The 27,486-nt window shown below is 38.4% G+C and overlaps 1 protein-coding gene across 2 annotated transcripts in view; it reads right to left on the bottom strand.

The window, feature by feature from the left end:
• Positions 1 to 296: 296 nt before the first annotated feature.
• The window catches only part of LGI1 (leucine rich glioma inactivated 1), a 38,746-nt gene continuing 11,556 nt past the window's right edge, over positions 297 to 27,486 (bottom strand). The window contains exons 3-8 of one of the 2 annotated variants that reach the window (XM_054572870.1): positions 21,132 to 21,203; positions 20,956 to 21,027; positions 7,075 to 7,146; positions 4,283 to 4,452; positions 3,839 to 4,003; positions 297 to 1,507 (exon numbers count right to left, since the gene is read on the bottom strand). In XM_054572870.1, coding sequence (XP_054428845.1) covers positions 672 to 1,507; positions 3,839 to 4,003; positions 4,283 to 4,452; positions 7,075 to 7,146; positions 20,956 to 21,027; positions 21,132 to 21,203 — 1,387 coding nt within the window. In that variant the 3' untranslated portion in view covers positions 297 to 671. The remainder of the gene's footprint in view (positions 1,508 to 3,838; positions 4,004 to 4,282; positions 4,453 to 7,074; positions 7,147 to 20,955; positions 21,028 to 21,131; positions 21,204 to 27,486) is intronic. The other variant, XM_054572871.1, reaches the window with a different exon arrangement.

The raw sequence follows: 27,486 nt of genomic DNA, 5'->3' as shown, positions 1-27,486 counted from the left end.
TAGACAGGAGAGGATGTGTCTTACTATTCTTTATTTCAAATTACTCCTCTTATAATAAGCAAATTTCTCTGCCTGTCTTTTAATTTGTCACCACTTTACCTCAAAGTGTTCCTTAAGGCCACAAATTTTGGAAACACCTTTGAATGTTCAAAATCAGCTAATAAAAAAAATCAGTTATTTATAAGTTATAGATAATCAATATCATTCGTTATTCAAAACTTAAACTCTTGATTCAGATATAACCCTATTGTATAAAACTATTTCCTCAACACACTATTGCCAAGAGAAAGCCCCTAAAATAATCACCCTTGGGATATGAAAGAAAATGTAAACATTTTATTTGGCAGTTGTTTCTGAACACGTGAATAAATAAATGGAAAAGTACATATTAATATTTCTCTTTTTGGAGTAACAGATACCAGTAAATGCTCATTTACACGTCTTCACTGCAAAGAACAGTTACACAATTCAATTTTCTCTTATAAAAGGTAACTTCCCACACCACTGGACTGGACAATTAAGGATGGAGATATTGGTAGTGCTGGGTTCTAGCAGTCTCAATGTTTGAAAGGCATTCATCTGCAGGTGTGATAAGAAGAGTCATCATGCATTGAGTTCATCCGGACCACGTACTATAGAAAGTTTCTGGTGGCAGCCACAGAGTTTGTGTGTCATGCGCTTAAGTCAACTATGACATGTTTGTAAATCTGTGTGTTTCCTTTAAAACTGGAAGCAAAAAGAAAATTACGTTTATTAATGGACACATGTGTGAATGACCTTGGTGCCTGAACATTTAATTCCTGAAATTTCACAAATTTGGCTTTCTCTGCATCCCAGTTATACACTTGAGTAAAAGAATAATCACTTCCAAGAATTGCATATTGATAGTTATTTATCTGAAGAGGCTGGAACACCATAGATCCTCGTGATGGCATCCTCTGAATATCCTGAAATGAGGAGCCTCCCCATTTCATTACTTTGGAATCACCAATGAATCTTGTCAAGCAAATGTACACTTCACCTTTCACTGAGAAGTGCTTTACAGCATATACATCCTCCATGTTAGGGATGTCAGTTTGGTTAATGAATAATTGTGTTGCTTTGTTCCATTGATAAATTACAGGGCGCTGGGAACTACTGGACAGGATTAAATGAGGCGTTCTGAGTGCCTGAGGTGTTCTGGCTATTTCTAGATATTCCACATCAGTGTCCCTGTACCACGCATGTAAGGATTGATGAGAGTAGAATCCATTTCCGTTCCATTTGTAAATGGTAGTAAAACCAGCTTTTGAACTGTCAGCAACAACAAAGTACCAGTTGTTTTCAATCTTGAATGTTTCAATGTCATTGGGTTTTCGGATTTTGAGAATTTCGATATCCTGGATTTTTATGAATTTATTCGCAAAACTGTCTCGCTTATAGATGTGAGAGCCGCCAAACAGCTGGGCCACAATAACATAGAGCTGAGTTTCGATGACTATAGGCTTGCATACTACAGTGGACGTGCCTAGGAAAAGACAAATGAGAGATTAGTTGGATGGTCATCCTCTTTTGGAGCATGCAAACATTGTTATGTCCCATCCAACCTTTAGTAGATGTTCAGAACACATGGCCATAGCCTGAGTTTTCTTCTCTTGTTTCTTGCAGAAAAAAAGCATTGCTTTCCTTAACACATCATGAGTTAATCTTTGAAATTGAACTGAAAAACAGCCATTTATTTACCACCTGTTATGTGTTTTGTCAAATCATCTCATTAAAATTTCCCCAAAAGCAAAAATTCCTTTTGCAGACGAGCATATTGAAGCTTAGAGAGGTTCAGTGCTGCTAGGAGAAGGCAGAGTGGGATTCGAACCCACGCCTACCAGCATCGCTATGGGGTGGGCAGTTAGGAGTTCCAGGGCTTCCATCTTGGGCTTGGATCCCACAAGGTTCTAGAGGTTTTTTGTGGTGGTCTGGGCAGCCCATAGCTCCACCTGTAATTGGTTTGCTCCAAGTATGAACGGCTTCTTGTTCTAGAATAACCTGTCCCTCCCCCAAAAAAGGAAAGTAATGCTAACTGTCATTTTTCTGAATCTTCAGGTCACTAGTGGCAGGAGAGATGAGAAGGAAGAGGGGGTACATAGACGACGCTTATGAATGCTACTTTGGGAAATCTCAGAGAAGAGCACGAGGTCTGTCAGTGGCCTAGCTCAGGATTCTTTTGGTAGGAGTTTAATATTTATGAATAGATTCTGATCTTTTAGAGGGAGACTGGCTGTAGGAAATCCAATGAAAGGCAGGGCAAATCTAGGCCCTAGGCCTTAGGGAGCTTAGGGGGCTCTGAGGCAGTAAGCTCTGCATCAACTCTTTCTCCTAATTGGCTTCATTCATAGGCAAAAGTTATTCTGTTTGAGACCCTTTTCAGGACTCTACTGATTGTGTGACCTTTGGAAAATTACTTAACTTTTCCAGATTCAGTTTTCTTTTCTGTGCAAAGAGGGATGGAACTCGATCAGGGATGGCCACTAGATTTCAACTAGGTACCCATATTGATTGACTGATTGATAATAGTGACTGGCTGGAGACCTGTGTTGAGGATTCTGTGGCCATGTCTGCACTCTGCAAGAAAGAGCACCATGGTAGATTAGCAGTGTCCGCTTGGGAGCGAGGAAAGGGATGGTGACCCCATATGTGACATCTATTTATCATTTTATACTAGGTGATGCATTCTGAAATCTGCAAATATATGATTCATTTCTTTTTCAAGTGCTCATCTAAAGATTCTTCAAAGCAATTGATGGACTGTAACAGGTAAGAAGAACCGGGTTTAGACTACCCCAATCCCTGCTCTAATCCATTGGGAAACCTAGGGGGCTTAGGGAGGAAGGGAAACTGAAACTTCCTCCTTGACAAAGAAGGATTTCAGAAGGGTCTCAGTTTAGAGGGGATTTCTTCATCTGGTCACCTCAGTCTCAAGTAAGCCCCAGACCTGTATTGATCCTTTGAGCAATGGGGCTGGATGACCGCCAACAAAATATGATTATGACCCTCTCAGACTTGTCTATGAGCTTTTAGGAGCAAATTTAAAGGTGTTAGAAGCTAAAGCTGATGTAAACATTTCAGAGGGTGCCCCATGTTCTAATTTGTGATTGTAAAAATTTTAAGGTTTTGAAATGAGAAAGAAACCCAAGAAATCACCTGAGTAAAAGTTTTCATGGAATATAATTGATTTCCATGGTCAAATTAAATGCAAAAAATACTAGAAAGAGGTTTGTTCTTTGCACTACAGGACTTCTCAGAGTCTCTAATATGTATTATTATGAATCTGCAAGACGGAGATATGGTTCACAGATTTATTGAACTAAAAAACCTTTTTATCATAAGCATACATTAATATTTTGCAAAAATAATGTTTGTGCAGCAAAGTTTGAGACTTATTGATCTAAAATAACCTCCGTATATTAAAGTTAGGGAAGAGAGGGACCCAGTGAGAATGAGTGGCTTATTGCCCAGTCAGTTTGTGGCAGAACCTGGATTTGAACTCATGAGTACTAATCCAATACTTTTTCTTTGGGGAAAAATCGTCCACCTTTTATTGCATATTTACTAAACTAGATCCTATGCTACATTTCTTGAATATATGATTGCATTATCTTTAACAACCCTGTGAGATAGTTTTATTATTCCAGTTTTATAAGTAAGGAAATTAAGATTTAGGAAACAATTTTGAGTCACTCAGTAAATGACAGAGTTGGGATTCAGATGTCTCTAAGCCTGACCAGTATCATTCGTATTTTCCTTTTGCCCGTGGTCCAAACAGCATAACTTTCCACTCAAAATATGATTAGGTTTCTCATACCTGTAATGTTGTCATAATTCCGGAAGGTCTTTTCTACGTGGTCCCACTCAAGGAAAATGCATTTTCCGGTAAAAGGCTGAGCAATGACTACATACTCATCGTTCATATAAGAAAAAGTGTCTATGGACAGTGATTGATAAGGCAGGTCTTGAGACTTTGCAAATTCTGCAAAAATAGGAAGTGATGATGAATAACTGTGTGCTAATGCCTAGTTCCTTGGCTAGATCTCAAATGCCCTTAACAAAAGCATTTATTTTGGAAAAACAGTAAAATGGCAATTTTACTTTGCTTTTAAACACATGAAGTTTTAATGGTTCATAATATTTTAAAAAATTTAATTGCTTAATTGTTTCTTTAAGGTACAAAAAATATCAGTTCCTACACATGCAAAAAATGTAGCCCTTCTTTTGATTTTATGACGTGGAATGAATTGGAATACACTACCTGTAATGATACAGTCAAAGTCCTTGGGTGAGAGACTATTGATTTTGCGCTTCTTGTACTCTGGAGGGCCTTCGCAGTAGATGTCTTCAACTGTTGCGTTGGTATGGCTTAGCCACTCCACCAGCCACTTCAGTTTACAGTCACAATTAAAGGAATTTCCTCTCAGGTCCCTGAAAGACAAACTTCAGCTGCTTTTGCACGATGAGGGTCTTACCTGCACAAGTGCGGCTTCTATTTCAGCCATTAACGTGTGCAGAATGATCCATAATCATTATGTGAAAAATGCCCCACAATCTACCTTGAACCTGACCGATTCATTCTGAGCTCAAAGAGTTACTATCCTGCACTCTTGCAGGTCACCCCAGTCAAAGGAACCCTGTAACTTACTCCCTCTTGGATTCAAAGGTAGCTTGGTCTAGAGCTGTGCTGTCCATAGAAATATGTGAACCACATATATAATTTAAAATTTTCTATAAGCAAATTAAAAAAGTAAAAAGAGACAGGTGAAATTAATTTTAACTGTATATTTTATTTAGCCTAATACATACAAAAATTATTTTAATGTGTAGTCATTATACACATTATAATAAATTGTTAGTAATTTATTAATATTTTATTAATATTTATAATTAATAAATTAATATTTGTAAATGATTTTAATTATTAATAATTAATAAAATATTTTAAATTCTTTTTATATTGTCTTTGAAGTCAAATGTATATATTATAATTATAGAATACCTCAACTTGGATGCTAAATTTTTATCAGAAATACCTGATTTGTTCTTAGATTTAATAAAGTTTCAAGTGAAAAAAAAGGATAGATATACCCAAGTTGTCACAGACTTAAAAGTTTTCCAGTAATTGAACTGAGAATCAGTTTTTCAATTTAAATTTAGATTTTTACTTATTTTTTAAAAAATTAAGTAAAATTTACAAGTCAGTTTACCCTAGGAACACATTTCAAGTGCTCAGTGACCACATGTGTGGTATGGCCACCACATTGGACAGCACAGGTCTAGAAGAGAGCATGTAGTGATTATTGTGTTATATTTAATTAAATCAAGTGAGCTATTTGCTTTTCTTCTTCCTCACAGACATAATTAATCCTGACCTTGCTTTCATGGTCTACAAATTCAATTTTAATAGGAAATGACTTTGACATATCAGAGTTAATGCAGACATGCAATAGCTCATGTTCATAATAGACTACACAGCTAGATAGTTTAAATTTCCACATATAATCTCAACTCACCAAGTTCTGTTTATTTGCATTGCTTTTGTTCATAAATTCCATCTCCTTCCTAAAACCCTTCTATATCACACAGAATTCCTAAGACAGCTACTGCCTACTTTTCATACAGCTCACAAGTAATTTTTAAATGTTAAAGCTTTAACATTTTTTGAGGAGACACAGTCAAGAAAACCAAGAAGTCCACTAAAAGGCAAGTTGGCATAGATCCTTGTACTTCTTAGATAGTTCTTGATTTGGACATTTCAAAGTAGGCCCAAGAGGCCAAACCCATTATGGGATTCCCTGGAGAGACAGAAAATTTCAAGTGGGTTTATTTTATTTTTTGTTCGTGTGAGGTACAGGCTGACACAAGGATAAGTCAAAGAGTCCCCAAATAAACTGTACCCCCAAGTCGGCCATGGAGTGTCATCTAACTTCTAAGACAGTCCCAGGACTGACCTCATCCCCTAAGAATATTCTGACTTGGAATAACAAATCAACTTTTCTGGGCTATTGTAAAGCAGGGCCGATAACTGTAGTCTGTTGGAGACATTCTTGGAAGTGTCCTCATCCTGTCATTCAGGAGTTGGGGTAAGAGGCACAGAGGAGGGGCTGGGAGACTACGACAAGGAACAAAGAAAGTTTTTCATTAGCTTACTGATTTTTAAAGTTGAATACTGGCTTTAGGAGAAAATACTTGACTTAGATTTTTTGTTATAAGAGAAAAGTTATTTTGAATAGTCTACAGCGAAGTACCTGATAATAAAAATGTTTTGTTTTCATATATCCTTTCATTTGTTCCTTAAATACCTTATGGCATTTAAATAACTTTCTGATGTTCTGGAAGGCACATAAGGAAGCTAAATTACTTTTGAGAGGGTTAGGCATATATTACTTGCTTTGCTTACAGCAAAATATACAAATTCCTTACAAAGATCTTTCACTCTGAGGCTTAAAAGTCAAAGTTTGAAAGCTCTTTTGTTTGAAAAGGGGTCAAAAATAATTAAGTTCATTCCTTTCCTGGGGCTTAAGCCAAATTCCTGGGGATTAAGCCTAGAGTTGTTGTTCAGTCAAAGAAGAGAAAAGACAAACTTTCCTCCCTTCCCCCACTTCCTGCTCCATTTCTGTGTTCACTGATCAACCCATGGGTGTAACCTTTCATCTTTACTCTGTCAGTTTCCCAGACTCCTTTATGTTGTTCCTTTGTAGCACCATTTCCTGGACCTCATGGGAAATAAAGGCATCCCGAGATTTCTTTTTGGGCCTCCTCTTCCCACCCCCTCAGAGTCCCTTATTGTCACATCACTCCCTCCCATACAGACACATACTGTGTCAAAGGAATGCCTGGGCACTATATTTTCAGAATTTTCAGTGGTAAATACCATAGAAGATAAACATTAGTCCAACTAAATTTAAAATTCAAGCCAACTTAAATTCTAAAATTCTAATTTAATTTTAAACCTAATTAAAAATTTTAATGATCAATAACAAGCTTTTTTAAAATTAACTCTTGCAAATTAACTAAATAATCAATCAGTGATTTTGTAGGTCCTCTTACACATTTGTTAAAGAATCCAGGCCTTTGAAAATATCTTTTGGGAGTGTCTGGAGATTGTTGTTTGCAAGGCTCCTGGGGGAGAAAAAAAGAGTGATGTGAACTGTAGTCATAAACTAAATAAACATAATTTATGATAAAGCATAGTTATGAGTCCCTTTTATTCTTCCCAGACTATACTAAATTACTTACAGTACTCTTCTTCTGCTAAGATACTAATCAGATTCCTGCGATTGTATTTTTAATTCCTGGCCTCCTTGCTTCAACACTCATTCAGTAGCATTTCAGGTATCATGGTTAAAACAACCCCCCACCCCCTCAAAATATTAGCAACAAAATGTTACCTTGGTATTGATCTTTCTGTTTAGAACAGAAAAAATGTTCACACTCTCAGACATTCAGTCTAAGTGATGTCTCCCAAAGGTGACTGAACAGTTGACAGTGTCCATCTTCAAATGCCCTCTCCCCTCACACCCATGCTGCCCATTTTTCCCCTCCCTTTTCACGTGCTTCGAAGAACAGCTATACCTTCAACTGATAGTGTGATAGCTCCAGAGTTTGGGGTGGGGGTTCCTGTCTAATCTATCCCTTCACCAGCATATTCTTTCTTCTTTCTGAAGTACCCACCCCCTTGTTCTATATTTTCCCCTTTTTAGTTCCATTCATTCCATCTCAGAAAACAGCTTTCTCACAAATATCCATCCATCCATCCATCCATTCATCCATCCATCCATCCAGCCATCCTCTTTAATCATTTTCTTCTTTCCCTTTCTTCCAGTTCTTGCCCTGTTACCACAGGAATTGTTTCCTTTCTCCTATTTGTTCTTCCATGAATCACTAGAATGATTCTAATTAAGGTGAAAGAGTAGGAAATAGTCCTTACAGTGTCAAAGAAAGGGAAATGTGTCCATACTGCAGAAATGTGGATGCAACAAAGAGCAGGTGCTGTTTGATGGGGAAGGGTTCTAGATAATGGTAATTTTCTGTTTTTTAACCAGCATTGTACGTATTCATATTTTATCTGCTTTTAGGAGTGTTTTCTTTTTCACAATAAAAATTTAAAAACTAAAACAAAAAAAGCCTGTGTGTCAGCCTCCAAAACCTTTGAAAATTTCAATTTCTTTTAAAACAATCTCAAAAGTCTTCTATGTCTTCTACCTCCTCTAATTAATACGAGCTTTCTTAAGAGTAAACATTCAAGATTTTTGAAATCTATTTTTAAGTTAATTATGTTGTTTTTCTGAGTTTTGGGAATTACAACTAGATTGGAAAACTTTTTTCAATGAACCCTGGCATGTAAGAATGGGAAATGAATTGGAATGTTCTCACCTCAGTGACAGTCTATTTTGTGAAGGAGGGCATGGATTTGGAGTCATTTTGAGTCCATTATTTACTGGTTGTGGGATTTTAGTTATGCATATTCTCCGAGACTCAGTTTTTTTCATTTTTAAATGGATGAATAATACTTATGTCATAAGATTTTCAGAAAAATAAATGAGATAACTTGGGATAGCATCTGGCTTTTGGACTACTCTCAAAGGCAGCTGGGAGGAGGAAGGGGGAAAAGAAGGAAAAGGGGTTCTGCTTGTCCATTGCTGAAGAAATAGGATTGAGAAAATGAACTGCTATGACTGTCCACCTTCATGGTAATAGTAAAATGTTGCTGAAGGAGACTATTCATGAGAATGTCACCATAATTCATCTTACTGCTTCGTGGTTAACTGAAGAGATTTTCTGGTGTCTTAGACCAGTGCAGAGTCACTCCCAAGTTATATGTCTCAATTTCTTATCTGGCATAATGTGTCTTAAAGTTCTCATGCTAACTTCTCATCAGTGGACATCCCTCCCCAGAAACCATGGCACAAGCTTGGAGGAGGCTGGATCATAGGCCAGTGGGCGTGGAATGATGAAACAGCAAGTCCTGAATTATTGCTGCCTCTAGGGTTGCATAGGAAGAGGCACCATGTTTGCATTGCTGCCCAAGGTGGTTCTTTTAAGCAATGGGAGAACCTGGGAGTTCAACTTCCTGCCCAAAGGAGCAGAGCTCTAGGCCTCACATACCCCAGGTGAAGGCTAACCACAGAAGCAGCCGGTGAGATGGTCAGAGATAGAGACTTGGAGCTCAGGGGTTTCTGGAATAGAGACATGGTAATTTTTCATGACAAGATGAAGGACTTATAATAAGTAGATTTGGGGGATGGGGCGGATGAAGGCAGGCTAGCCTGATGGTCTGTAAAATGACGCATTATACTTCTTGAGGATGTCTTTTGACAGGGAGGCAGTGCCAGAGGGAAAAATGGTGGATGGATTTATTGCACTCAGCCATACCTCTTTCCTGTTCCATCACCCAAATTCAATCAAACACTGACTCACAATGGACTATTCCTCAAGAAAATAGGGTATATATGTTTGGTAATGGGTAGGCTTGAGAAGGCTGCCTGAACTCCTAAAACAAGCAGAAACAACAGATGTAAGGCTCAGAAATGAGAGGGAGACTTCCAGATGCCCAAATGCATTGGAGTTTAGATAGCTTCCCTATGCCTCCTGGAGGCCTCGGTGCCATTGAGTTACATATGGAAAAGAAGAAAGAGGACAGCAGGGACTTGGGCAGAGAATGTCTCAGAAAAGGAATACTGACAGACCCTGGGAATTATTCTGGGGAAAAAAAAAAAAAAAGTAACAGGGCCATGATATAAAGCAACCTTCTAGTTCAGGTTGATAGGTATGGGGTGAAGGGTACATAAGACACATAGAAGGGGATCATCAGAGCTTGCAAAATTAAGAAAAGAAATATGAAATTCCCCACATATATTTTTGCTATTGCCAGTTAGGAGTTTTTACCAATCCCCAAGGGAAGAGAAATTGCAAATATTAGGGGCTCATTGTACAACTGGGGAAAGATATTTAATCTAGCATTGCCTATAGTAGCAAATATGGGAAACAACCTACAGGTCCATCAATAAGGGATTGTGTAAATAAATGATAGTTCATACTTAGAATATTTTGTAGGAGATTTTAAAAAATGAGATAGATTCCTGTGATTTGACATAAAATGATGTCTAAGAGGAAAAAAAAAAGCTGGAGAATAGTATATAGACTGTAATCTCACTGGGGAGGGAGGATATATGTCTATAGATGCATAAAGAAAGGTCTGGAAACAGATATAAAAAGTACTGATGGAGCTCACATCTTGGGGTAGCTGGAATTTTTCACTTCTGCTACATAGATGCCTGGATTGTGAGAGCTTTTTATTATTGTGCATGTATTATTTTAAATTCAGAAGAAACAAAGAATAAAGTTGACTTTTTAAAAGGACCCCTCTATATGTAATGGTTCTGTCCAGTGAAAATTCAATCTAAATCAGTCATTTGGCTGCATTCATCAAGTTCCAAAGTTCCAGGCTGGAATGTGAGTGGCTATCACAGCCAGCACTTGGGTGTCTGGGTAGTCAAAAATGTCACCTTCTTTCATGGGATGGGCTTTAGGATGAAGCTGCCTTCTTTCCCACAAAATTCCCACGTGGCTTCAGACCCACATCCTCTGGGGAAGTTTAGGACTACAGTCAGGCCAGGCTTGAAGCTATCCTTGTGGGATCCTTGTGCCAGCCCGAGGTCAGCTTTCAGAAGGGTCTGGAGCCTCCAAAAGCCATCATAGGCATCTGGGGGCTTAACAGAGATTTTCTGCAGGGGACAGCTGCTGGGGGCTCTGGGCCAGGTCTACCAGGAAGAAAAAGGGGCCAATCCTGTAATGCCCCTGGAGCCTGCTAAATTTGGTCATTAGGAGGAAAAAAAAAGGTGAATAGAACAAGATCTGGTGTCTATTAGGTTATCAAAAGCTAGAGATATTGAGATAGAATTTCTAGGATTAGGATGAATGTTATTTTAGGGGTTGATGTTAGGATTATTTGATCATTCAGATTTCATCTCTACATTGAGTTCCGCCACTGGAAAGCAAAATGGAAAAATCAAATTCATTAAATTTCCTCAGTTTCCTTTTTCCCTCCCCCTGCTCCCCTTCTTCACAGAGTAACAACTTAATATTATCATTCCCATTTCCTCAATGGAAGCTCTGGTTGAAATGTGTCCTGTATCTTTTGTAAAACCGAGAGTAGCTCATATTTTTTGCATTATTAATGCAGTGAAATAGTTAGTTCTCAGATAGACAGGGATTAAATTTGAGCTTCATTGCTCTCAGAAGTGTGTCTTTAGCCAACTTAATTTAATCTCTTTGGGTTTCCATCTCAACATATGAAAAGCTGAGTAAAGAATACCAATTTCATTTATTGTGAAAATTAACACATGCAGCTACTAATATTTTTATACACATACCTTTGAAATGAATTCCAGGAAAATTTTGTATCTGCAGGTGAATTTTTAAGCTTTATGTCAAATAATCAAGATGACAAAATTAATGTTTTTCTTTGTTGTTGTCAAAACTAGTAATATTTAATACCTAAGCCCTTTTAAATGCTCAATTTAGGAGGCTGAAATCACCTCTCTTTTCAGTTGTTTTGAGTAGAAAGAACTTTATACCTTGTATTATTTATTTTAAAGATTTTATTTCTTTTTTAGAGAGAGGAAGGGAGGAAGAAGGAGGAAGATAATCATTGATTAGTTGCTTCTCTGATGCCGTCAACCAGGGACCTTGCCCACAACCCAGGCATGTGCCCTGCCCAGTAATAGTACTGGTGGCCACTTGGTTTGCAGGACAATGCCCAATGCACTGAACCATAGCACTCAGGGCTATGCATTATATTCTTATATGTCTCACCTTTTACTGATATCTGTCTATATCTATTGATATATCTGTGTGTATATACATCAGTAATATATAGCCATGGTAGCTACGTATTACTGATGTATTCAATATATATAAACCACATATCTAACATATCACATATACATATATATGCATGCATATATACACACACATATGTAATAACTACTATATCATTGCTTCAATAAAATTTGGGAGGTTGTGGAATAATATTTTTACATTATGTCTTTATGTACTTTTTCCATTACCATGGAAACCCCCACATACCTTAAGAAAAAAAATTTTTTTAAAGATTTTATTTATTTTTAGAGGGGAAGGGAGGGAGAAAAAGACAGAGAGAAACATCAATGTGTGGTTGCCTCTTATGTGCCCCCTACGGGGGACCTGGCCTGCAACCCAGGCATGTACCCTGACTAGGAATCAAACCAGTGATTCTTTGGTTCACAGGCTGGCACTCATTCCACTAAACTATACCAGCCAGGGCCCCAAGAAAAAAATCTTAAAGGAAAAAAACAATAGCTATCTTGGCAGAGGCAACCACTGTTAAGATTTCCTATTTTCTTTTTTCATTAATACAAAGCCCATCTCATGGGGACATTAATGTAGAAAACAAGTGTTTCCAGAGAGCCAATCTACTGGTCTCAAAGCCTTTAGACCTTCTCTCTCCTCTAGCATAAGCATGAATTGGAGTGGGAGAGCTCCTTCCTCTGCTAAAGTTGTTTTGCTGGGCAAGGGTCAAATTGGTGCTGGATATTAAAACTGAATACGAGTACTATCAGGAATAAGAGGGAGAAAAGTTAGAATAATGAGGGAGAGAGAGGCGAGGACATAGAGGTAGCTACTAGAGTTGTCAGGAAAAAGACTTTCTACATGGTAGGATTGAAGGAAACCAGGCTACTGCCCAAGCTGACCCACTGCCCATCAGCCTGACTTCAGGGCTCCCTGAACTCAGCAACAGAGTGTGGTATAAATGGCATGGGCCAGGAATGGCATATCTGAGTTTAAGCTCCGGGTGTTTCCCTTTCTACAAAGTGAATGTTCACTTGGTCAGAATGATCTCCAAGTTCTATTTTAGTTCTTAAATCACGACTTGATACTTTTTGCTGTGAGTGGCATATGGCTTCATCTTTTATAATAATAAAATTATACTAGGAGAGGTAATACTTTAAGCCACATAGATAAGTGTCAAATAGTTTGACCACAGATTTTTATAGTGGGTAGGAATGCACTAGAATATCTGAAGAGTGTGGGTGGGTAGGACTGATTAGGAGGGGAATGAGGACAAGGGAGTAAGAGGTTTGAGAGGCATTACGTCAATGTTAATTTTTTAAGGGTGACTTTATAGTGATACTGAAAGATGCTTTTCTTATCACTGTATCCCCAGTGTCTGGCACAAACTAAGTCCTCAATAGAAACTTTAAAGTGAATGAATGAATGAATGAATGAATGAATGAATGAATGAATGAATGAACGAGGCAGCCTGGAGTGGAGGAGAGGAAGGGCACCAATCTAGACAAAGAAAAGAGCAGAGGACGCTTCTTTCAGGTCCCTTGTACCAAGGCACTGAGCTAGGCAGGAGGTGCAGAACCTTGTGAATTACCATGGCCACCCACCCTCATGTCACCTGAACCCACTGCTTACAAAGCGCCCTTCCTCCTCTTAGCCTCACTGTGGTAATAATTCCAAAGCAATGGGGAAGCTCTTAAACTGTGCCTTCAAGTAAGCACCAGGTCCTAATTCAGAGTCTACCTAAGAAATGTTTTTTAAAACACGGAGAAAACTGCCCAACTAAACAGTTAGTGCCTTGAGCCCTGCTGAGAAGATTCAAGCATTCTCATTGGTAGTCTTTCCTTCCCAGCAGAGATGATGACCTTTCCTCCACTCTGGTTGGTGTTTTCACGGCTTACCTGAGAAAACGTCTGAGTACGACTATGGAAACTACTGAAAAGTCTTCTCTCTAAGGCAGACCAGACTGGCTCAGACAACACGTTTGTTTCAGTTCCACTGGGCTCTGCTGCTAAGAAAGCATTGCCCACGGCCATCTGGAGTGTTCCCAGACTCCCCGCATTGCAGATCCTCAGTTTGAGTTGGTGTCTTACTGAATTTGTGGTGCTGCAAGTGCAGTTATTTTAATTCCATACAAAATGTTTAAAGGGCATAAATACACTGCAGCATTTGGAATATGGATTGAGAACCAATAGAGTTTAGGCAGTGAGTTTACTGCATTAAGCACTTTGCAAAGATTAACTCATTTACTCTCATGGCAACGTTAGGGTATAGCTACTTCTAAGTGCACTATTATCCCAGCCCCCATTTGTACAGATGATTATTATCACCCTCATTTTACACATTAGCAATCTGAGGCACAGTGAGGCTAAGTGACCTCTGACATCCTACAGGTGTTCAGAGGTAAAGCCAGGCTTGGAACCCAGGCAATCTGGTGGTAGAGATCACCTTCTTAGTAACTACAGTGCACTGCCTCTTTACATGCACATCATTGTGAGGGCTGAAATGAAAACATGCTGCCTGACTGGGAACACACAGGCACCATAGTTTGGGGATTTCTGTATGTGGGTCTTATACTCCCACAATGTTGAGCAGCCAGTAAGTGCTCTACAGCATGTGTAGATTGATAACAGTCTTCCCCAAATATTTTTATACCTGCATGCAAAAATCCTGCTTCCGTTGAGCCTTAGCCATGGTGACACTTATGGGATGCACAAGGGCATCCTTACTAAAAAGCTAATGGGTATTAACAGAAACCAATTAAGATTGAGATATTTTTCATCATTGGCCACCAACTATTTTTTAATTTATTTTTTCCCTGATCTCAAAAGTAATACATGGTCATCAGAAAAAGTCAAACCTTGCTGAAATACATAAACAATTCAAACATTTAAATTAATCATGTATACCATTAGGACAGTACCCAAAATAAGTAATTGAGGGACAGTGTCAGGATTTAAATATAAGGAACTCGGGCTGCCAGTCAAGATGGTGGTATAGGCAGACATGGCTCACCTCTTTGTACAACCAGATCAAAATTACAACTAAAGTATAGAAAAAATGTCACTCAGAACCATCAGAAATCGATTTGAATGGTCGAGTTCTGAAGTCTGACAACTACAGAATTAAAGAAACCATATCTTTCCAGATTGGCAGGAGAGGTGCAGATGTGGAATGGGCTTCTCGCACATCCATGTGTCATGGATAAAAATTTGAGAATATCTTGGGAGCGAAGAGTTCCAGCCTCAGCCCAGGGATCCAGTGCCAGGAAGATAAGCCCCCACAACTTCTGGCCGCAAAAACCAGTAGAGATTGAGTTTGTGGAAGAAATTTCTGGAGCCCCAAGCAGTTCCTCTTAAAGAACCCACATATGGACTCACCTACTCAGACTCATTCCCTCTGAGCTCCAGCACCGGGGTGGTAGCTTGAAATGCACCACTGACATCCAGGGAGAAACTGAAGTGTCTGGTGTCAAGACAAGCAGAGGCCATTGTCCCTTTACTAAACCCTTCCCCACCACAGAACTGGCAAGCTGGTGCCATATCTGAGGCACCCTCAATCTGACTAACATTGTTGGACAAGCCTTGGAGATCACCAGAGACTCTACCCCACCCAATTTATAGACCTAACCAAGCTGCTTTTCCACATGAATGGTCTTGGCTCATGCTTCACAACTTCCTAAATCCTCTCAAACAAGCAACAGCTGGCCTCAGTGAGCCCCAGGCCTGACACTAACAGCAGCCAGCCTAGACTCACTGCTTGGCTTCGCCTGGGAATTCCCAAGCATAGCACAAGTAGCAGACATCTCAGACTGCTCTATAGCTCACACAGGGTGGCCCTGGGCAGAAAACAGGTAGGGGCTGACCTTGGCTTGTACCACCTGGGAAATCGCAGAGCCTGTACACCCAGTAGACATCTACAGACCATGTAGGAGCACCACCACCCTGCCACTGCACAGCTGATCCTCCACAGAGGGTGGAGGTGGTGGTAAGTGGTCACAGCCAATTCTTGCAGCTGACTGCCAACAGCAACCAAGGCTCAACTAAAAGAGGAGGGTGTACTCAGCCCACACAAAGGGTGCACCTCGAGTACCTAGCTTGGGTGATAGGGGAGGCTTACACTGTACCCTACACGACACCTACTACATTAGGCCACACTACCAAGACATGGAGTCAAAGCACCTCTAATCTAATCTAATACATAGAAACAAACACAGGGAGGCTGCCAAAACGAGGAGACAAAGAACCATGGCTAAAATGAGAGAACAGATCAAAACTCCAAAAAAAGAGCTAAACGAAATGGAGGTAAACAATCTATCAGATGCAGAGTTCAAAACACTGGTTATAAGGATAATCAAGGAATGTAGTGAGAACCTCAACAGCATAAAAAAGATCCAGTCAGAAATGAAGGACAGACTAATTGAAATAAAGGCCAATTCACAGGGAAACAGAGTGGATGAAGCTGAGAATCAAATCAATGATATGGAACATGAAGAAGCAAAAAACAACCAATCAGAACAATAAGAATAAGAAAGAATAAAAAAAAAAAAAAACAAGGACAGTATAAGCAGCCTCTGGGTCAACTTCAAGGGGTCCAACATTTGCATCATAGGGGTGCCTGAAGGAGAAGAGAAATAGCAAGAAATTGGAAATCTGTTGGAAAAAATAGTGAAAGAAAACTTCCCTAATTTGGTGAAGAAAATAGACATGCAAGTCCAGGAAACACAAGGAGTCCCAAACAAGATGGATGCAAAGAGGCCCACTCTAAGACACATCATAATTAAAATCCCAAAGGTTAAAGATAAAGAGAGAATCTTAAAAGCAGCAAGAGAAAACAAGTTAGTCACTTATACGGGAGTTCCCATAGGACTGTCAACTGGTTGCTCAAAAGAAATTTTGCAGGCTAAAGGGACTGGCAAGAAATATTCCAAGTCATGAAAAGCAGGGATGTAAATAGCCAAGATTGCTCTACCCAGCAAAGATATCATTAAAAATTGTAGGGCAGATGAAGAGCTTCGCAGACAAGAAGAAACTAAAGGAATTCATCATCACCAAACTATTATTATATGAAATGTTAAAGGACCTTATTTAAAGAAAAAAAAAATCAAAACTATAAACAGTAAAATGTCAGTAAGTACATATCTATCAACAATTGAGCAAACTAAGCAAAAAAGAAGGATAGAGACAGAATTATAGATTCAGAGAGCATTTGATGGTTGCCAGATGGAAGAGGGGTGTGGAGGAATAGGTGAAAAGGTGAGGGGATTAAGAAGTACAATAGGTAACTATAGAATAGCCATGGGGATGTAAAGTACTCTATAGGAAATAAAGTAGTCAGAGAACTAACAGGCATGACCCATGGACATGGACAATGGTGGGGGATTGTCTAAGGGAGCAGGGCATGCTAGGTGGAAGGGCAGCAATGGGGGAAAAATCAGGACAGCTGTAATAGCATAATCAATAAAATATAATATAAAAAAATTTTAAATGCTATATATATATGGAGCTCCCTCTATTGGGCGCTAGTCTGAGGAGCAGGGAGTCTTATAGTAACTTTTTTAAAAAAAGATTTTATTTATTTTTAGAGAGAGGGGAAGGGAAGGAGAAAGAAAGGGAGAAAAATATTGATGTGAGAGAGTAATATTGATCAGTTGCCTCTCAAACGTGCCTGACTGGGGATGGAACCTGCAACCTATGCCCTGACTGGGAATTGAACTGGCGATGATGCCTAACCAAGCCACACCAGTCAGGGCCATGTAGTAAATTTTAAGTTGTCTGTAAATGTCTCTTTAGAAAATAAGTCTACTGAGATAGATGTATAAGAAGATGAGATAGGCTCTTTCTTTCTTTCTTTCTTTCTTTCTTTCTTTCTTTCTTTCTTTCTTTCTTTCTCTTTCTTTCTTTCTTTCTTTCTTTTTTAGGTAATTGCTTTATTAGGAGCTAACAATTTATATAAATGCTTGGGTATGTCCCCTGGAGAAGCTTTAATGTTATGACAGAGTGGGAACTAGTTGGATCTAAAAGTATACGTGTAACCCCAATTATTTGCATTTGAAAACTAAGAGTGAAGGTAGGGCTCCTGTCTTTAGTAGGATCTTCTCTTTCTTCTGTAGCCATGTTTGCTCCTCAAATCGTGTCCTACAGAAGGATCCTGCCAGCTCAATAAAAGCTTTCTGGTTCTGCTACAACTGATGCAGTGAAGAGGGCTGGCTCAGTAAAGCCCTTGGGAAACTTCTGGCTTTACTGCTTACTCAGATGGGAGCACCTTAAACTCAGGGTGCATCTTCATGTTCTTACTTGTCAACACGGTTTAGTGCTAGTGCCCTGTCTCTTTCTTAAGGTCATCAGGAGACTATAATGAGTCAATAATGAGGTCAAGAATATGAACAAGCTTTGTAAACTCTTCCTGCAGCAGATGCAGATTAGAGGGCAAGGTGATCATTCCTCACTGCTTGAATATTTGCCTTTGGGAAGAATTAGTCTGAGGTGGAGAAAAGTGCACTTTGAAAACTAAAATCTTAAAAAGGACGCTAATGGCTCAAACAAATGTCAGGTTTATTTATAAGTGGTAATTAATGGAAAATGAATTTGATGTACTGAGCAGTCAGAGGAACATTTGGTTTCAAATCCTCCCTACCTATCTCTCCTTGAAAGGAAAAAAAGAATAGGAAAAAAGAAAGGAAGGAAGGAAAGGGAAGGAAGGAGGGAGGGAGGAAGAAAATTAGAAAAGAGCATAAACATAAAGTAGAACATAATTCAGGGACAAAGTCATTAGTGAGAAAATATTTGTTCGTATAATTCTTCTTGTTAGTCTGAGTTCCTCCAGGTTGGAACTGGATCTTATTCATCATTGTGTGGCACATCCTAGAGATTATTTAGGATGAATCATATGGCATTGCCATTTTTACAGGAAAATACAGTCTAATATTGGCAATGCCATATGAGTCAACCCCTAAGCATTAAAGATGCAAGAGATCTAAGGGTCATACTCATTCAGTCAGTTTTAACCTGCTCCCATAATGCTCTTTCCCATTTCCCACACCTGGTCAGAGAAGTAGGACTTTCCTTTCATTATCTGCTTGACTCTTAAGATTCATGCCTCTCTCTTTTAAGGCTACCCTTGATGTTCTCTCGAACTTAAAAATTTGTAAACATTAAGTACATGCTGTACTAGTGCCCCTTTCTCAACGACTTCAGACCTCTGAAGAAGGGACCTCATTATGACCCAAATTTAAATTCCCATTTCATTTGATAGATATAATAGCCTCTAGTCAAACAAATGGAATTTCTTCATTAGGGTGGGTATAGATTTTTTTCTTCCTTCCCTCTCATTTCCTTCCTCCCTTATCCTCCCCCTCCTCTCCTCTTTTTCCTCTCTTTCTCTCTTCCTCCCTCCCTCCATCTCTCCCTCCCTTCTTTCCTTCCTGCCAGATGAGGTAGATAGACTTGAGTGAACTAAGGGGTATGCAAGGCTTGTATCATGGTTTCCCAGAGAGGACACCTGGATCTTACATACTTCCTTCAGCCCCTCAGGATGGTGAGCATTGGACAGAGGTTATGTTGAATGGGACTTATGCAAATCAAGCAGATCTCCAAATGGAGGTAATGAATTTCCATTTCTCCTTCCATATATTTGTTTCTTTCATTTACTTTTGCCTGAAAGATTTGTTTTGGCAGTGTTTGGCTCTGTGGCAAAATGGTATAACATCCCCACCATCACAACTATTTTTGCATCATATCATGTCATTGACATGCAGAGCAGCACTACAAATTTTATTTTTTATCATAATGACTATATACAGAGGCCTTGAAAGGTATAATGATTTTATAAAATAGATAAGGCCATCAGTTTCCTTTGCTGAAAATCCAAATAGCAGTAGAGATAGGGCCTGGTAGAGGTAGTATGATAATCACATGGACATGTGAGAATGCAGGCTCATAGGGCAGGCGTTGTTGTTTGCTTTGTTCCTGGCCGCACCTGGGGCCTAGAACAGAGCTGGCAATGAGGTATTGTGAGGGAGCAGATTAAAGATGGAAGAATGACATTTAGATCTCTTGCATCTTTACCTAACATTAATGAGACACATAGTAGGCAATGAGAAATAGTTACTGAATGGATGAATAGGCATTTCAGTTCAACTATTGAGTTGATATTATCATAATTCCATAACTACTCAGTTCACTAGTTATATATCCCCTCCAATCTTGTTTTCTCATTTCTAAAATAGGGATTATTGCGCCTATCTGGCAGGGCTGTTGAAAAGATTAAATGGAAATTCATGGAAAGCATAATAGTAGGCACTTAATAAATGTTAGTGCCTTTTCTTCCCTTCTAGTTTCTTAAGAATATGTCTGTATGTGAGTTTATATATGTGTGTAGTGTGTGTGTGTGTGTGTGTGTGTGTGTGTGTTTGTGTATGTTTAGGGGGGATAGGGGAGGCTAGGAGAAACAAGTTATTTGGTTCATGTTGATCAGGGCTTCTCAAACTCAGCTAAGCACTATGCCATTTTAGGCTGGATAATTGTTTGTAGTTGGGTGCACTGTAGGATGTTTAGAAGTATTGCTGCCCTCCACCTACTAGATGCAGTTACACCCTCCAGTCTTGACAACTAAACATGTCTCTAGACTTTGCTGATGTTCCTGAGGAAGCAAAATTGACTCCTGTTAGGAGCAACTGATTCTAATCACCCGCTGGATAATTAAATATTTCAAATTATAAATAAGTTGTCAGGTACTGTGTACATATTGCCTATGGTTATAATATATGTTTAAATGTACATGAAATCAGGGAATATACAAAAAAAAAAGAAAAGCAGCAAATATCAAATTAAGCTATATAGTCAGCCCATAATTATCCATGAAGTGAGTAATGATTTACTGCCCTGCACTAGATTGTTTTCCTCAGTATGGTTGGTTCAGACTCATCATATTAATAGCAATCAATTTCCTGGACACATGCTGGCTAATAACAGGGAGAGATGGCAAGCGTGTATGGGGAGAAATCATTTGGGTTTCTCAAATTATCATGGATACCCACAAAGTGCACACTTTAACCACAGGTTATTAGCAAACTTAAAAAATAATAGCAACATTCATACTTACAGGTGAATTAAAGACTTTAGTCCCCGGAAAGTATATCTTGAAATGGACTTGATGTTGTTGTTTTCTATGAATCTGCAATAGGTTATAATATTTTTGTTAGACAGCTGTAGGAATCTGAGAGCACTTGGCCTGAATCATTACATTAAAAAAAGGTGTTGGGTTTTTTTTTTACTTACAAATACTCTAAATGTGGAAGACCAATAAAAGCATCATCACTGATCACATCAAAGGAGTTCGATGTGAATAACCTGCCCAGAAAAAGTACACAATGAAAATGGTTAAACTGACAGATTGTCAATTTATGCTGCTTTCTCTCTCAGAGAAACAAGTGGGAGTTGTGTACAGAAAAATGTCTGGATGTCTGCCTTCTAACGTGTTATTTATTCAGGTATTTTTGTAGCTTTTTAAAGTCCCCAATTATCTTCTCACCAAATGTTCACCCAGGAAGACGGGCTTTGTGCCCCACTCCCCACCAGTGATGGATGTCGCTGTCCTGGGCTACATTTTGAGATACTGTTTGGGCAATATGAGAGCCAAATTGACATTTTGCATATTTTCATGAAAAATACACTAATGGAATCTTTCCCTTTGTTCTAAAAACTTCTGGAACATTCTGACCAGGCCAAACAATGGTGCTTCAGGGTTTTAATCCAGGGAAACCTAAAAAAGTAACTCCGTGCTCCATTGTGCTGTGACATCTCATAGTACATAAGCCATTGACACTGGCTCAATGAACATCAACTAACATCCTTTGAAAACAGAACAGGATGAAGATGTGTAATGATGAGGCTTAGGAAGAGTCTTAGCTCCTTTTATTATTAAATAATTGAGGACACTAACTTGGACAAATTTACTTGCACTTTCAAAATCCACAGGGATTTGGTTTCGAAATTACTAATGAAAGGGAACATTAACCAGCAGTCCCCACACCCTGTTGAACTCTTTGGAGACTTTGCCAGTTTTCTGAATGGGAAGTTTAAAAGAGGCAATCATAAGCTAAATAATACAAAGCACAGTTTTGTTTTTGTTTTAGAGTGAGCATGAATTTATGGAACTCTTCAGATTAAGGGTCGATGCAAGCTGAAACTAAAGTTTTAAATGTACTGGAGATAATGGGTTCAAATGATGTTCAGTCTACATGTTAAGATTCTTATACAAGGGAATCTCATACCCCACCTGGAACTATTGTCCAAAATGTAACCATGATCATGGACTAGACCAGATATTATGCATAATTTGACAGTTTACATTACATGCATACTGTTTAATTGTACTATGAAAAGTCCAATATTCTCTGTTACAACCTTTTTGTTTTTTTCTTTTGAAGTTTAGGGATTAAAAATAACTGCCACTAACTAGCTTTGTGACTTCATCTCTCTGAGACTGTTAACTAAGGAGATTAAAACAAGGAGATCTCACTTTCTGAATATGTATGAATAACTTATCTGATATCTGGGACTGCTTCAAAATGATCATGGGAGGAGACAGCAGTGCCTTAGGGATGAATTGAGCATGAAACAATAATTTTTGAAGCTGAAAGATGGGTACATGGGAATGAACTTTATTATCTCTGCTTTTTTTATATGCTTGAAATTTTCCATAAAAATAAGGGGGAAACACGAACCAAACAAATAAAACTAGACGATCTCTTGCACTTCTTCCTAAGCTATCAATCCTGGAGTGAAGTATTCTCTTTTATCCCCCCTCCCTCCAATATCATAGCTTTATACTCCAGTAATTCACCAGGCTCTGAAAAGTCAACACCAATGACTGACTAGTCATACATATTAGATGCCTATAGTTACTAAAAACAAATTCAGAGGTTTATGATTTTAGTCACAACTTTGGCAATTGCCTCTTCTTACTTCATGGTTCTGGAAAACAAGAAGATTGTGCGGCCTTACTCCAAGATAAGCTAACATCCAAGGACCCAAAGACTTCCTGAGACTCCAGATTTTCATTTCCTTCTGTATAGACAGCATTAGGGATGGAGAGAATGGAAAAAGGCAGAAATAGATACAGAAAAATACTTCCCATGCTCACTGGTTTGCCAACTGTCCCGTGGGTGGACCAGCAACTTCATAATCATGCACTTCAAGTCACCAGAAGAAATAGCTTCTCTCACTAGTTCCCCTTATGTTGAATCAGATGCAAAACAGAGTGGGAAATGGATATTAGTGGGCAGAACTTGCCCACACATGTCAGGGAAATAAAACAGGATTTCCACTAGAATTTTTATCTGCTTGAGCATTGCTTATCCCTGGAACCTGTAATACTGCCTGTCCTATAGTGGACACTGAATAAATATTTGTTAAACAAAGAGGAATTTACTTTACACTAAATTCTGGGCATTACTGCATTACTAGATTGAATGTTCTTTACAGCAAAAAATTATCCTTATTTGCTTCTGTGTCCCTAGCCCCAAGCACAGTTCTTGGCTGAATAATGTTTGTTGAACTAGGTTTCAAAGATTAAAACCTCTAGTTAAAACTTCAACTACATATAAAAATATGGATGACATTCAGAATTTAAGTCAAGGGAAAGAAGCCAGAACACAATAAATTATCTCCTATATGATTATACTTATATAAGAAACAAAACCCAGCAAAACTGATTTATGCTGGCAGAAGTCAGAACAGTGGTTACACTAGGAGGCAAGTAATAGCTAGATAGAGACACAAGGGGAGTGTTTGGGGATTTGATGTTTGGTTTCTAGGTACTGGTTACAAGGATGTTCACTTTATTAAAAAAATCATGGTTGGGGTGAGTAAATAGGCAGAGCATGGAGGATTTTTAGGGCAGTGAAAATACTCTGTATGATACCATAATGATGGATACATGTCTTATATATTTGTCCAAACCCATAGAATGTACAACACTGAGAGTGAACCCCTATGTAGACTGTGGATTCTGTGTGATGATATAGGTTCATCAGTAGTAACAAATGTATGGCTCTGCTGGGAGATGTTGGTAATGAGTGAGGCTATGCATGGGTCAGGGTAGGGGGTATACAGAAAATCTCCACGGTGTCTCAATTTTTCTGTGAACCCAAAACTGCTCTAAAAATACAAAGTCTTAATTTTTAAAAGCTGAGATGTACACTTAGGATATGTGTATTTTTCTTTATGTATGTTACATTTCAATAGAAAGATTTCTAATAAAAGCAAAAGATTTCCCTTTGGCTGAGATAATAATGAATATCAGTCCTTCAGTTCTAAATTCAGTTGTCATTTTCTGTAGACAAGGATTCCATGGACAAGGATGTGTTATATTACACTACATACATTCTAAATCAGTTGAGTGGGCTCTTCATTTTAATATCCTATGTAAAGCTAAAAAAGACTTTAAAACATCAGGTTCTATAAAGCAGGTGAAACTCTGATCCTTAATATTTTATGGATTCCTCTGAGTATGTTTGATTTCAATATTAGGACTTGTTTTTGTGCCAGATATGTTAAAGAATTCCACAGACCCCGTTAAGGGAAACTTTGCTCACCCCCAACCCCCATCTTCATACAAAACAGAACTGGGGCAGACCGTGGTGACCATATTTTATACCATACAAGCTCTGTCTCTTTCTCTAGATTATTAGGACAAGAAGGATTCAGCTTCTTATACAGGATAGCTAATTCTGAGGTTGGTCAGCATGGCATAACCCAAGCAGCCTGGCTCAAAAAGGCAGGTTGGACTGAAGACGAGTCCCTTCCTGGGGCTTCGGAATCAGCAGAGGTGGAGCCAGCTGGCAGAGGACCTGAAGGAGGAAGGCTGCCTTAGGGCTGCCTTAAATCCATGGCAGGCAGAAGTATGTGCAAGACATACTTAAAGAGAGAGAGTACCATGTGGAGGAGATGTGTGTGCAAAAGGAAAGCATGTGTGAAGGCTGGAACAGGGAGTCCTCTAGATCTGTGTTAGATCCTAAGCCGGTACTTCTCAGTCTTGGTCATATTTGGAATGACATGAGGAACTTTAAAATTACTGATGCCTAGTCCTCAACCTCAGGGATCTGGTTACATTCTATATCTGGGTGTGGCTTGGGAGTGGGGATAGTTAAAAGCTCCCCAGGTGGCTCTTAGATGCAACCAGGGCTGCATAGGGTACAATAGACCCCCTTTACCTGTGGTGACCATGGAGGTCTGTACCGCTTGCAGCAAGTCTGGCTGGAGCAGTTGCTCTGGTATGGAGCTGCTGTGGTTTGCCCTGTCCCCGTAATTACACATAGCCAGAATCTGTGATATTATGATTCAGATTTCGCAACTCTCCTCACGATGGCAGTACCATGAAGGGTTGGTGGGGACCAATGTACCTTCTGAATGAACTTGTTACCCTGAGCTACACATCAGAGATCTGGACCCCATAAACCTGCCAAGCAGCGATTCTGTGTTATATAGAGATGATATAGAATTTGCCCTCTGCCCCTAATCCTGTGGTAAAATTTGAGGTCTCTGCCACTTCCTGTGTTCTTAGGGAAGGAAAAGCTAAGCACTTTTTCCTAGAATTTTGGTGGAGACAGACACAGGATGTGTCCTGACCTATCAGTACCCTGCCCACCAAGGGCTGTGCACTTACATCTCTTAGCTATCAGCCCCATGAATTCAATGAGAAACGGGACTGTGAGAGGAATGGAGAGGATTTTTTTTTCCTGCAATCAAAAAAGTATATATATTATCTTACCAAGAAGAAGATTTAGGAAAACATATATACTTAGTTGACAGTTGATATCAACTATCAATTCCAGGCAGGCAATTGCCCATTCTTTAAATGACACTCATTGACTTCATTATAGCCTACATTTCATAGAATCGTGCTGGATTATCTGATTTGGTCTTTGGAACAATTCTGTGAGTGGTTAGAAAAGGTGTTAATATCTCTTTGACAGAAGGAAAGGGAGGCTCAGAAGGCTATTAAAAACTTTGCTCAGGGTCATGAAGCCCAAGACTCCTGGTCTACTGCCTTTTTCACACATCAAATGGCCTCTCAGTTTAGGACCCACATCACACGATGACATAATATCCACATTCTGGCAGACAACCATAACACCACTCAGCTCATAAGGACTTAATGAAATCTAGTTGAATAATAATCCCTTTCTTCGAGGAATCAATTAATTAATATAAGTAGCCTCAAAGTCACTTTAAGATCATATCAACTTGTATTTTTTTAAGTAAAGAATTTGAAAAATTTGAATGCAGTTTGGTGTATTCTGCTTAGAAATATTATAAACTCATTGTGGAAATTCTGGAAAACACAGGAAAAGCCTAAAGAGGAAAATAAAGATCACCATAATCATACTACACAAAGATTTTGACATGCATATATATATATATATAATACATATATATTTATAAAATTGGGATAATTTTTATAGTGTTCTATGTCCTCCTTTCCATGCACTTGTTTTATCATGAATAATTTCTCATGATATTAAATTTTCAATAACATAATTTTAACAGATGAGTTTTGTGTTATTATATCATAATTCTTTGGTTGTTGATTCCAACTTTCATTATTATAAACAGTACCCTAACCATCCTCTTATACAAATATATTTCCATATCTCTAATTATTTCTTTAGGAAAAGCATAAGCTATATTTCTAACAATAGCATTATTAGATTAGAGATTATTTTTTAAGTCTCCACTTACTTATTGCTAACTTGTACCAAATTACATATTCAACTCTGAGTGTAGGAATGCCTACTTTACCACATCTTCACCAACATTTAGCATTATTATTTTTGTTTCTTTTTCTATGAAGTTGTGTTATTTGACCAGTTTTGTTGTTTTCTGAGCACTTTCTTATTTTTTAAGGACATTACCTATTATTTTCCTATTTGATGCTAAGAGTTTTTAACTATTGATTACAATTTGCCATTTCATTCATAATTTTTAACACATAGAAGTTTTACACCTTTAACAAAATATATGAACTTCCATTGTGTATTTTTTCTTTGCTTTTATTCTTAAAATATTCCTTCCTACCTAGAGATCACTGAAATATGATCCACACTTTCCCCATCTTTAATTTTCTTTTAAAAATTTCACTCTTTAACCCATTTGGGACTTTTATGTATGATGTGAGGTAAGATGCTACCTTGATTCTTTCTTAAATATTTACCCAAATTTATCTGAGGCTTTTTGTCAAACAATTTATGCCTTCCTTATTTTCCTTATTTGTTAATGTTGCTTCCTTCAAATGTCTGCTATTATATTTTTTCAAGGAATCAAATCTTGGACTTATTTATTATTCACATTGTTTTCTAATTTATTATTTTATCTGCTTATAATTTATTTTATTTTGATTTACTTAGGACATTTATTTAGTTTTGTGCTTGATTCATGTATTTTTATTCTTTCTGATTTAAAATGAAAGTATTTAGAAATATGACTTCTTTACCTCGGTGTAAAGCATCTTGTAAGTTTGGATAGATAATAATCTGAAAAGGGAATCCTGGGTCTTAATTCACATGTTGCTATGAACCCACGTGGCTGTGTGGCCTTGAGCATGTCACTTCTCCTCCTTACATTTTCAATG

The sequence above is a fragment of the Pteronotus mesoamericanus genome, unplaced genomic scaffold (assembly GCF_021234165.1).
Source record: "Pteronotus mesoamericanus isolate MK-2021 breed Mesoamerican mustached bat unplaced genomic scaffold, CSHL_Meso_final contig_24, whole genome shotgun sequence".
NCBI classification, from domain to species: Eukaryota; Metazoa; Chordata; class Mammalia; order Chiroptera; family Mormoopidae; genus Pteronotus; species Pteronotus mesoamericanus.
The sequence above is the reverse complement of the archived record's forward strand: the minus strand, read 5'-3'. Positions and strand labels throughout refer to the sequence as shown.